Raw genomic sequence first — 12774 nt, 5'->3', positions numbered from 1 at the left:
GATAATAAGGTATATGATTATTGACTATACAGAGTTTTTTTGAAGTATATAACCGACAAAAAATCATTACTTTTGATTTGATGATAGTCCATAGTTTTTATTGGCATTTTCTTTCATACTCCACAAATTACAGCTTTTCTTATAGTCGTCACAGACGAACACATTCACGATACAATTTATCTTACTAATTCCAATGCAAAAACCCTTATATTGTTCAAGAAAAGCAAAGGACGCTTAACCTACCGGTGCACTTGATCCATGCTCCCTGTTTTTGGTGGAGTCCGATTTGCTCATTTGCTTATGTTTCTTTGTACGTATTATTTTGATTATTTCATATTTTTAACTGTATGTGTGTGTGTTTGTTTTCCCTGTCTGTTCTTCATCCTTGGATTATACTCTTTTGGTTGGTTTCCTTGATTACCGTCTTTAAATAATATGTCGAGTACGTAAAATACTTGGAAAATCAAGACAAGTTATGCGTAATAGTGAAAATATTCCTACATTACAGGTTTATAATGTTAATACTTGATAGTCGACAAACATGTTAAATGATTAAAGAACACTATAACAATAAAGTTGAAGAAGATAGCCCTTTCCGTATATCCGTTACACCCTTCATTTCGTGCATTATAAAGCTTGGACATCGTTGCTTCGAGTAGATAATTCGACTGTCTTTGTGGATATAAACCACTAAAATCCCGAAAAATCTTTCGTAACACATTTACACGATACATGTGACGCTGACCATTAGCTGACTGCTCCTATACTTGGTTTAATTTTCGGTTTCGTGCTAACATATATATTATACTTAATACTGTCAGACCCGGTTTGCTCATATATATGGTATTGATATTACATGACGGACTGAGGTTTTTTTTAACGCCCTTGCCTGTCATTTTATCAATAGAATAAAAGAAGTAGTCGGACATTATACCATTAGATTGTATAGTAAAACGAAAAATTCTATTTAATCTACGCCTATCAAATCAAGTTGAAAATAACGGGTCGTTCAAAACAATCGTAAGAACTGAGAACAGAGTTCTATGTTCTATTTTTCAATAACGGCGGCCATGTTTTTCGAAGGATCAAAAATCCCCACACCAGTTCTATGCATGATACACCAAAGAACATTCATACCAAGTTTGGTTTCAATTGGTCAAGTAGTGACAGAGAAGAAGAGTTTTGAAAAATTGTTAACAACGACGACGGACGCCAAGTGATGGCAATAGCTCACCTGGAGAGCGGCAAGGTGAGCTAAAAATGAAATGCTAGTTTTTGGCCCCTTATTCTAAAACAGTTAGTGGCATGACCCCCGAATCAATACAAACCTTCCTTTTGTGGTTTAGAACCTTGTTTTAAAAGTTTAAGAAGATCAACAAACTAATATGTGGTTTAGAACCTTGTTTTAAAAGTTCACCCAATAATTTTCTAGTTATCATACGAAAACCAAGTGTCTACAGACAACACCATAGGAATATATGACTGATTTCTTTAGGCCTAGCTCCATTGGCACATGAAGTTCTGGAATGGAATGTTGATTTTATTACTGAGTACATATATACATGTAAAAATTAAGAAAACAAAATGATCTATAACAAACAAAAATTAATGAACAAACAGTAGGAATTTTAAAATTTCATACCATAAAAATCAAGTAAAAATTTCTAATTGGGAATTTAAATAAACATTGTCATATACAAAATAAGGATAATTCCTCCCTCCTCCCCAAAAAATTGAAATAAAATTAAAAAAAAAACACAGAGGGCCTGTATTAAAATAAAGTACATGTATGCATTCGCATGTGGCGATTTATCATTAAAGTTTGTAAAAATACTGTATAAAATTCCTTCAATTTACTTTTGTGAATTACTTTCTGCATATTTGATGTTCAGTAATGTACAAATTTGTAAGGTAATATTTCTATCAGTGCTAATAAGGGCTTTTTCTTCATTCAATGCAATCTATATATTAAGTTAAAGGTTGATTTTTTTTTCATTCACTCACATATTAGTTGTATACCTGCTAAAATATCAAATTTTGCATTGATTTCATTTATAAGTTCCATTTCTTAACAAATATATTCTTTCATTCTTCAAATCATTTTCATATACAATAAGAAAATAATTTAAAAATATGCCAGTATAAGGTTCTTATAATCAGGGGCGTAGCTAGGCCTGTTTTAGTTGTACGCAAAATTACGGCTGGGGGGGGGTCCCTCAAGGCCCCCATTGAGTCTGGCAAGGCAAAGCCCTGAGGGAAACTCCTGAATTTTAACGATTTTGGAGCCAGTTTTTCAGAGCCTATACTACGTTCATGGTATGCATATGTGATAAATAACCTTTATTTCATCTTTGAAACGTGTGTTTTTATTTTTGTCACTTTTTTTTCCGAAAGCACGCAACTGCATATTTGTGTATAGGCAGCTACGCCCCTGATAGTAATACACATTGTAAATAAAATGCCTGAAAATTATCAATGAGAATTCGATAGCACAGAAGCCTATTCAGACCAACATAATATTTTTTGCCTTTACTTGCAATGATTTTACTGAATATTTGCAAAGAGTTTTGTGTTTATTCACAAAAAAAAATTGCATTTAATTGCAATATTTTTTGCTTTATTTGCAAAATAGAAAAAAAAATTATATGCCAGCCTGATTGGTCTTCCATACATTTCTGTTTTTACTGAAAAAAAAATCAATTTTAACAAAAATCAATTATTTCACAGATCATGTATATGGAATGTGAAAATAAATTAATATAAAATTCTTTTGGTGAAAATTTAACTGTAAAATAAACACACTAAAATACACTTAAATTCCATTCACATTTCTTTTCCACAAACTTTCTCCATTCACTACTAGTATTGGGACGGGGACTTAATATTACACTTCCTGGTTGGAATTTTCATTAGCCTCATTCTCTTCAACATCATCTTTTTTCTCGGTAGTCTGGTTCTTCTTTGTCTTTGGAATGTTGTTAGAACGTTCACAAGAATTTTTCTTCTTATGACGATTCAAGCTACCCCTAGCAGTAAAAGTTTGCTTACAATCTTTACACTGGAAAGGACGTAAACCTTCATGGATTTTCACATGTTCCTTTAATGCCATTTTCCGAGCAAAACATTTCCCGCATTTCTCACAAGAATGAGGTTTTTCTTTAGCATGTACAGCACTTTTATGTTCTTTGAGCGTGACTGAGTTGGCAAATTTTTTCTCGCATATGTTACACGGAAATGGTTTAACTCCTTCATGAACAACTAGAATATGCTTCTTTTTACTGTAAAGAGTTGTGAACCTCTTGGAGCAAATGTGGCAAGAATGTCTCTTCACCTTCAAATGATCAGGAGGCTGTGGATGGTTTTTATGAGTTCGAAGATGAGATTGTAAATTTTTCTTACAACCAAACTCTTTGTCACAGAGTTCACATTTTAATGTAATGTTTTGGTGAATTTGTAAATGACCATATAAAGTTGATTGACGAGCAAAGGCTTTGCCACACACTTCACATTTAAAAGCTTTTATATCAGAATGACTTCTCATGTGATCCAACAAACGCTGTTTTGTGCCAAATCTTTTGCCACAATTTTCACATGGGAAGTTTTTAATGTTCTTATGAGTTATATTTATGTGAACTTTCAGGATAGATCTTCGTGTGAAACTTTTTTCACACAAATAACATGAAAATGGTTTTTCTCCACTGTGAGTTACTGTGTGAACTTTCAAATTATATGCATTGAAGAACTTTTTTTTGCATACGTTACATTCAAATTTTCTTTCTTCAGTCTTGTGTGTTCTGATCTTATGTACATCTCTGGCACTTTTTGTGACAAAAGCTGCATCACACAAGTCACATTTATGATTTCTTTCATTCCTATGCCACATCTGATGTCGCCTCAATGCTGTTATATGCCTAAAATGACGATCACAAAGATTACATGGGTGAGGACGTTCACCTGTGTGTATCATTTCATGCCTATCCTTGTTTCCCTCGACAGAAAACCTCTTATCACAAAAAGAGCATTTAAATGGCTTATAATCTGTATGTTTTGCAGAGTTCATATGTGCTCTCAATAGTTCTTTACGGGAAAATTTACGATCACATAAGCTGCACGGGAAGGGCTTTTCATTTGTGTGTGTCTTTTCATGGGCTGAGAGAGCATCATGAAAACGGAAAAATTTCCCACAATATTCACAAGAAAAAGGTAATTCACCTGTATGGACTTTTTCATGTTCAACTAGTTTGCTCTTTTTCAGATATGTTTTATCACACAAGTCACATTTAAATATGTTTTTAATTGCCTTACAACTTTCTGCATTTTTGCTCTCTACATTTATAAGTGTAGGTAAAAGATTGGAAAAGTCATTTTTCTCCTTAGAGTTATGACAAGACAAACACTTATAGGCAATCCGATTATTTACAGGGGTCGGTAACCTGATTAAACTTTCTCGTTTCTTGAAACCTTTGTTACATTCAGTGCATCTATAAGGCATACTCTCTTTATCTTTTTCATTTTGGTCCTTTATATTTTCAACATAATTCCAATGTCCATTATTAAGATTGCATGATATTAGTCCATCATTGAGATGTTTTGTAATATGCTCTTTGAAAGACTGAACATTTGCTATAACCATGAGGCAAACATTACATTTGAATGGTATCAATGTTTTGTCCCTGATACATTTGACCTTTCTGTACTTTTTGCTGGACCTCTCATGTGACTTATCTTTTTTCTTGTCACGTGACTTCTCCTTTGTTTTGGCAAGTGATTCATGACTTGTTCTCTCGTCAAATTTATCAAGTGAGCCGTCATTTGGTGTTTTATCAGGTCTATCTCTTGATGCTTGATGTAGCCCTTCTACTGATTCTACCTGTGACTTATCTTCAAATCTTTCATCTTTGGACTTTTCATGTGACATACCATCAAACTTTTCATGTGAACTACCTTTGTTTCTTTTGAGTGAGTCAGCTTCAAACTCTTCTTGTGACTTATCTTTGGACATTTCATGTGACATATCTTGAATTTCCAACTTCTGTGATTTTTCTTTTGAAATTTCATATGATCTATGACGTGTGTTTTCATTGATTGACCGCTCATGTGATCTGTCTCCGAACTGGTGAAGGGATCTTTTATTTGATTTGAAAAAAATCCTGTCTGATGATGTCTTTGGTGAATTGTGAACTGAGTTCTCTCCATATTGGTCTTTTGTCACCTTATGAGAGTGCTTGGAGGAATTTTCATGTAAACTACTCTCAGATAACAAATCCGAGTGTTTTCTGTACTGTTCATGTGAATGGTGGGTAAACTTTCCATTTGAAAAATTAACATCAGGGAATTCTGAAGCATTGACCTTCCCATCATCTTGGTTTCTATTTTCAGGCATATCAAATAAAAATTTTTTGAATGTTTATCTGAAATAAACAAAGTGGGAAACATTTTAATAATTAACAGAAAAATCTTATTCTCCTCTTATTACACAGGCAAATGGCAAACAAAAAAAAACCAGTAACAGTGTTTTCCACACTCTAACCAAGATAGCAAATATAAGTACAGTATTACAAACCAATATCATAATAACATAGAGGCTACAGTACTATAGAATTTCCATTCCCAATCTTCATGATCAAGTGATTTTTTTTGTGAGAGAAATTTGTTTATCATGTTCCACTTTCCTTCCACAAGTAACATAACTTGAATTTTTTTTTTTGAAAGCAGATATATTAAATGATAGTAATCATTGATTTATAGGGGAAACCTAAAATTGACAAAAGACCAAAAATTCAGAGGATTCCTGTTAATCGCATAACCTATTTGTCAGAAAAAAATATGCAATTAACAGAAATTATCATTTCGAGGGAAAATACCTAATATTTTTAATGTTTTGTGGGACATATTCTTTAATCATATTCTTTTAATCTTTAGTCACTAGTGATGAGAACATTTTTTCCACACCGTTCAGGCGGTATGAAAATTGAAGCAAAATTAGAGAAATATAGAATCTACAATAGTAACGAGTTGATTATGGAATCTCTCACATCAAGTGAAATAAATTTTGTAGTTTTGTTAATGAGACTTGCCAAGCTATTCAAACTATAAAATTTATTTCACGAGATGTGAGAAATTCATAATCAACAAGCTTTGAGTGTAGATTCTGTTTCTCTAATGCCCTAAAAATGTCAAAAATACCCAAAAATGAAAAGCTTGTGAAACATTATGATTCCGATTCGTAGGAAACATGTTGACGTCACACAAACGCAAACATTCCAAACAAAAGAAACCAGACGATTTCAAAGGTTTTTTCACTTCAAATCTTCCCAAGTCCCTTCATAATTCTTATTTAAGGTAAGAAAACACCAAAATTATCTCATTTAACAGAAATATAACTACAATGGCAATCAAGGCGATTCAAGATGGAGTCCAAGAATTGATTTTTAAGCCAATCACACTCTGAGAACAAAAAAGTCACTAGTGATGAGAACATTTTTTTCCACACCGATCAAGCAGTATGAAAATTGAAGCAAAATTGGACAATGTTGTTTTACCCATTTAGGTACATTTTTGAGTAAATTTTGAAAAAATATTTATACAATTAAGAGGATTTTCTAATGTTTGGTCTTATGATATGCAAATAAGAGGAATTTTTTACACCAATAAGATGGGAAATGTTTTTGTTCTCTGAGTTTCTATGCAATTAAGTTATGCTATTAAGTAGAATACACTGTAATATAAACATAGTCATCATCATGGTAAAATGTTATAATTCATATGAATTAAACAATTCTAACAAGAAAATTGTCTACCAGAATTAAGATGGGCTGCTGCCTGGCTAAAAGGGAACCTGCTCTAGTGATTTGTCTTATTTTCTATATAACCAAACTAATTTTTTGGTTATTGTTCAAAATTTTGTGTTGTTTACATAGAACAAAGGCAGATTTTCAAGATGTTGGTTGCCCAAAGCCTTACAAAATTGAAAGATTTTTAAAATGTGGTAATTTTTTTATGATGAACTATATTATTACATATCAAAACACTCAAAAAGCAATTTAGCTCAGCTTTGATATTTAGCACTATTGTTACTATAATGCACAATTTTGCGCACATTTCTTAATGAAAAAGTTGGGCCCCAGGTTATTTGCCCCACACCACCACCATCACCACCACCCTTTAAGATGACACTTTTATGATAGATTCTTAAGTGTAGAGAAATAATTGGGAGATTGATGGGCATTGTCAATTTCACTGGTTTTTCTAGGGGGATTGTCATTACCATCGATATAACCATAAAACATAGGTACATTAAGTCTTACATTTCATATCCCCAAATGGGTGTCCTTTAAAGGACTGAAGTATTAAAATGATGCATTTCCTTTTTTCCTCTTTACAAACTAATGTTATGTACAAAAACTATGAACAATGACTTATAAAACTGAACAGACATCACACTATGACATGACAAGCTTCTTGTTAAGATATTTTAACAGCTTAAAATAAAAACGTTCCTCTGAAAAGGCAGATGAGTACAAAACAAAAATTAAAGTAGAGTAAATGGCTATTATACACTAGTATTTCAAGACTACTTCACGGACACCCTCTTTTTTTTGTGGAAAACTATTCTACTTGTCCTTATTACAAATATATAGTAGAGCTACATGAGTGAAAGTTTTATTGATTTTTTTAAAACTCTTTTGAAGTCTATGGTCAGTATGGAACTGATACATATATACAGTATACTGTCGGCCCCTTTTTTTTCGAAATTACACAGTAATGACTACCAGGTTAAAGCGGTCAAGTCTTTTAAGTGCATGAACTTTTTTTAATCTGTCAAAGTTTACAATTGGTACTGTATAAATGGTGTCTATCGAATTTGTGAGAATTACATACACGGAAAATGAAACAGACATTCTATAAATAGAACAAGTTCATGTGGGTACGTGTTCTTTAGTCTTTTAACAATGATTTTGTTCAGCATATTGCTATAACGGATTATGTTTCGCAAAACCGAAATATCAAGAAGATTGCATCATCTTACCCCATTTTTTCAACAGTAAGAACTCTTTATGCTTGCTGTTACATCCCTTGTTGGGATTTGGAAACCCCCTTCCTTTTCCTTCAGAGTTATTTCCCTTACTTTTCGTAAGATCCTCCCACACATCATGGAGCACCCGACCATGGGTGTATTAGAATACAGAATTCCAAAACAGGAGCCTACATTGGGCAGGAGGAGTTTAACAACTAGGAGAAAAGAACATGATTGATAGAAATATATGTAAATGTTAGTATTTTTGCCGAAAAAAGTCAAAATTTATTAAACCATAATAACAACCACTACCGATTCCTGCTAAATTGTGTTGGTACTTTTGCTTGCAAACTGGGCGATGAACAGAAATACCATCTTTTACCGGGGATATATGTATGGTAGACTTTAAAAATTCTTGCTTCGAACCAATCATTCCGGACCATAATTAAATAAATTCGTATTTCTTGTTTCTATGTATGGGTCCCCTAGAAAACATCTCAGTGGGTTTGGTCAGAAGATGTTTACCTAATAGTCTGGTAAACGGGAAAAAAGTCACAGGTAAAAAAAACATGTCTACCTTCTTAAAAGTACTGCTCTAACAGTTACATTTTCTTGTTTTGATCAGACGATCGATTACATGTGCATGTTTTGTCATCAAACCACTGATTAATTACACATGGCCCATGCACACGACCAATTTCCAAAGCATTTCTCGGAAAATGACAAAGAACCCACCCCCATCCCCCACCCCCCAAAATTAACGACCATAACAAAACAAAACAAAAAAAAACACACACACACACACAAATTTGGAAGATATATAGCATTAAAAGGCACTCAGATGTACACGTCTTGGTGTAATGGAAATTATGTAATATAACATCAGTTATTTCTTAAGCACACACGAAAAAATGCAAAAAATGAAAGAAAAGTAGTTAAATTTTCACTAGCTTTCACCAGGTTGTATTATAGATGACTCATTAACGCACTCAACTTCTGCAATGACTCGGAGATTAACAAAATCAAGCCGATTGACGTTCATTTTGGACCACACCCAATTTTTTTTCTGGAACCGCCACTGAATATATAGTCACATGAAGTTCAGTTGAGGAAGTCAATAAACTAGAACATACCCCCCTTTTACAGCACTATGCTCCGTGAGGGATACGAATGGATCCCACTACACCACGCTTGTAACCCTCAAGGAACGTAGTGTAAAGGGGCTACATTATCTTATCTTGTGAAATATATCTACATCGAGTCATTTTGTAACATTGGGGACACTCAAACTGAAGGAATTTTAATGTGTTGTTGACCAATGCTAGAATAGTTTAGGTATATGCTAATGCTTTTCGATAAATTAAAAAAAACAACAACAAAGCAACAAAAAATATAAGTGCCATTAAAAGGAGGAAATCCATAGGCAAAATCAACATCTTCGAGAACACATAAGCTGACAATTAAGGACAAACGTTAAGATAGAATCCAAATTTCAATACTATGCATAAACGTTTAAATTCGGATAATGAGTTAAAGTTTAGATTGCTATTTACAAAGAAAATGTGTACCAATATAAGGCACTTATGGTGGGGTGAGGTGGGGGGGGGGGGGGCTTGGGATTTAAAAAAAAAAAAAAAAAATTAATTCAAATTTTGATTAAAAAAAATAAAAATATTTTGAAAAGAGCTGAAAAAAATAAAATAATTCAGAATTTTCAAAAAAAAAAATTGAAAAATCTGAAAAAAAGAAGAGGAGGAAGAAGAAAATGAAAAAGAAGAAGAGGAAGAAGAAGAAGTGTGTTCAGTGCATTAAATATAGTTATTAAATTTACCATGTGTTAACTTTTTTTAGTTTATTTTCTATAAGGATCCATGTTACTCATGTTTTTTAGTTCTTTGTTGATTTTAGTTTTTTGTGTGCTTTATATCCGTTTGTGTGTATGCATGTTGGTTGTTTTATCTGATTTGCAGGCTACCGTTCATTGGAGATAAATAGGTCGCCTTAGGCTGTCGATTTTCCATTCCTGGATGAGTGGTTGTCTCCTTGACATATTCCCGATTTCCATTCTTTTTAAACCTTGGATTTGTAATCTCTTGATTATTTTCTGTTCTTTTTGTTTTGGTTTTTTTTTTGCACCTAGCCTTTGTAATATACTAAATGATTGTACCATAGATTTAATGATTGGATATGAACTGAACACAAAACCAATAAATACCAAACACAAAACTGAAAGATAAATATAACACTTTAATATTTCAAAAAACAAAAAAGTAGATTACAACATGTTATTTTGACTAGAAATGAAGGGAAATATTGTAAATGTCTAAAACATAGTCTTCCAAGCAATGCAAGACAATGGCGGAACATAAACATTTTTTGAACGTTTTCTTTATGTGTTGGTTTTTTTTACTAGGAAGCGGGAAATATTATCTTTTTGAACATTGTTTTGTTTTTCTGGTCTACTACATTTTAAAACTGCTCAAGCTCTCCTCTTCTCTACTTTTTTCTTGTTTTTGTGTGTGTGTGTGTGTGTGTGTTTCTTACAATCCCCTGATCTCTAGCTGAAACACCAGACCTTTCAGTGATTTTTTCTTCATAATTATATGTTCAGCTTTATTATATTAAGTAGTTAAGTTTAGCTAAGATGACTGTCACGTAGCTTTTACCTATGTTTTATTAATATCATTTTATACTCATTCATGTATACATATATTATGGTGTAATTTACATTATAGAACTATTACTATTGACGCTAACTATCTCTAGGGATCATTTGTTGTCACTGTTCAAACCTGATATTCTCTGAAACAAAACAAAAATAATGCAAAAAGATGTTTGGGTATGTATTTACGTATGATTTTTTCAGGTATTCCTTGCTTGCGATAACATACGGAAATGAAGGACATTTTAATTGCAACATGAAAATTCAAGGATCATGGTATCTCTACGATGGTCTAAGGGAGTACCATAGTGCAGGAACTGGCCTACAGAAACTATGCTCACCAAAACCAAGACAATACTATAGACAAAATTATGTTTTATATTACCGTAATAAAATATCACCTTGAACCATGTTCTTCATGATATGCATTTTTTCTATAAGCATACGCTGGGATATTGCTCTTGCAGAGATCAAAAAGCATACATTTCAGGAAGTTAAAAAAATTGCTGAAAGTGTAGAAAAAAAAATCCAATTTTATTTTGGTCTGAAAAAAAAAATTAAATTTGGAAATCCCAGCCCCCCCCCCCCACCATAAGGAAATGGTTCGTGCCTAAATTGAAAATCGGGAGAACGTCAAGACGCATACTCTGAGCAAATGCGGCACCTTATTAATTGTAAAAATCATGAAATTAGCGTATTTTCGTGTGTTTAAAATGTGTTTATCAAGAATTTTTTTGTGGACCCCCTGGTGTCGCCTTAGGTGATTCTCTGAATCCGCCACTGTTGGGTATCTTTTTTTAAGGGAGCAATTTGCATTGTCTAATTCTAGACTTCTTTGACTGTAAATTGGTCCCATGATCGATAAATAACATGTGGGGTTCAATCATAAATAGATACAAGGAGGGTAACCGGGTCCCTAAAATAAAGTTAATTTTTGATATTTTAAAACATTGAAAATACCCAGTCAGCAATATATATACCTGAAGTATAATAAAAGACTAAGCATATTCGTTGTATTGAAAGTGAACAGAAATCTAGCTTTCGAATCAGCCAATCATGCCAATGTACTTTAACCTCGCCGCATTTTTGCGCCTGTCTCCCGTCAGGAATTTCTGACCTCTGTATGTATTGTTTCGTTTTCACTTTCTATTTACTTCTATGTCGCTGGAGTATATAGGGGCAACTATTGCGCTGTACCTGTGCACAACGTTGTTTTGGGCCAGATGCAGCCTGTCTTGTGGTGTGAGGGTTTCCTCGCCGTCCATTGAAGACCAATGGTGGCCTTGAGCTGACATTTTTCATCCCGGTGGGGTTGTTGTCTCTTTGACATATACACCATGTCCATTCTCGAAAAATATAGCTTTTCGCTGGCCGGGTCATCACTCTTCGTATGATTAATCTAGGGTTGTAAATAAGTACACGATGTATATGGTAGTACAAGACAGGTATTCTAAGTGTTGTTATGTAGGATAGAGGATAAAGGATCAAATTAAGGATACATGTCACAACAATTCAATATTGTACAAACGTCTCAGAATGTGACGACTCTATTCGCTACACTGCTTATATAGCATATCCTATATTACACCCCTAGGCCTGTATCACATACCATAGATCACACCTTAATCGCGTACCCTATATCGCACCCATACACAGAATAAATTTATAGTATCGTTAACGTATATGATATGATGAACATGATATGTGAAATTATTGACTAACGTCCGAAATTGGCCTAAATATGATAAAAACTGCCAATACAATACAAAATACGAAAGTACACTAATACGGGATATAGCCGTCCAATACGGGTTTAGCCTCCAATACGGGATTTAGCCGTCCAATACGGCTTTTTATCGTCCAATACGTTACATTGGACTGGTTAAAATCCATATTGGCCTAGCGTATTGGACTAGTTAGTCAATAAAGGTATAACTGCGTAAGGTTTCCATAGTGGCGGAATTATTGGTGCTTGGTTGGAAAAATTGGACTTAATCCAATATAGCTAGCCTCGGACCAATAACTAAGCCAATATGGAAACCTTACACAATAATACTATAATCTGTACCACATGCCATATCTACTATCGACCTAT

General features: G+C 33.4%; 1 protein-coding gene and 1 long non-coding RNA gene across 2 annotated transcripts; one reads left to right on the top strand and one right to left on the bottom strand.

Annotated features, from left to right (window-relative positions):
* Positions 1 to 1519: 1519 nt before the first annotated feature.
* On the bottom strand, positions 1520 to 8122 carry LOC148612109 (uncharacterized). Its single transcript, XM_088593238.1, has 2 exons — positions 8030 to 8122; positions 1520 to 5411 (listed from the first exon to the last, which is right to left on the bottom strand). The coding sequence occupies exon 2, from the start codon at positions 5381 to 5383 to the stop codon at positions 2885 to 2887; it is 2499 nt and encodes an 832-aa protein (XP_088449364.1). The 5' UTR covers positions 5384 to 5411; positions 8030 to 8122; the 3' UTR covers positions 1520 to 2884.
* LOC148612108 (uncharacterized) lies at positions 8109 to 11086 on the top strand. Its single transcript, XR_015924312.1, has 2 exons — positions 8109 to 8272; positions 10884 to 11086. It is a non-coding gene; the product is annotated as an uncharacterized LOC148612108 (long non-coding RNA).
* The last annotated feature ends 1688 nt before the right edge of the window (positions 11087 to 12774 follow it).

This window comes from Perna viridis, chromosome 7, assembly GCF_037379345.1.
Source record: "Perna viridis isolate PV_CMFRI_1.1 ecotype Kerala chromosome 7, ASM3737934v1, whole genome shotgun sequence".
Classification (NCBI taxonomy): Eukaryota; Metazoa; Mollusca; class Bivalvia; order Mytilida; family Mytilidae; genus Perna; species Perna viridis.
Note: the sequence above shows the minus strand (reverse complement) of the source record. Positions and strands in the feature narration are given on the sequence as shown.

Coding starts and splice junctions, on each gene's coding strand:
- LOC148612109 (XM_088593238.1), bottom strand. CDS start 5,383: ATGCCTGAAAATAGAAACCAAGATGATGGGAAGGTCAATGCTTCAGAA.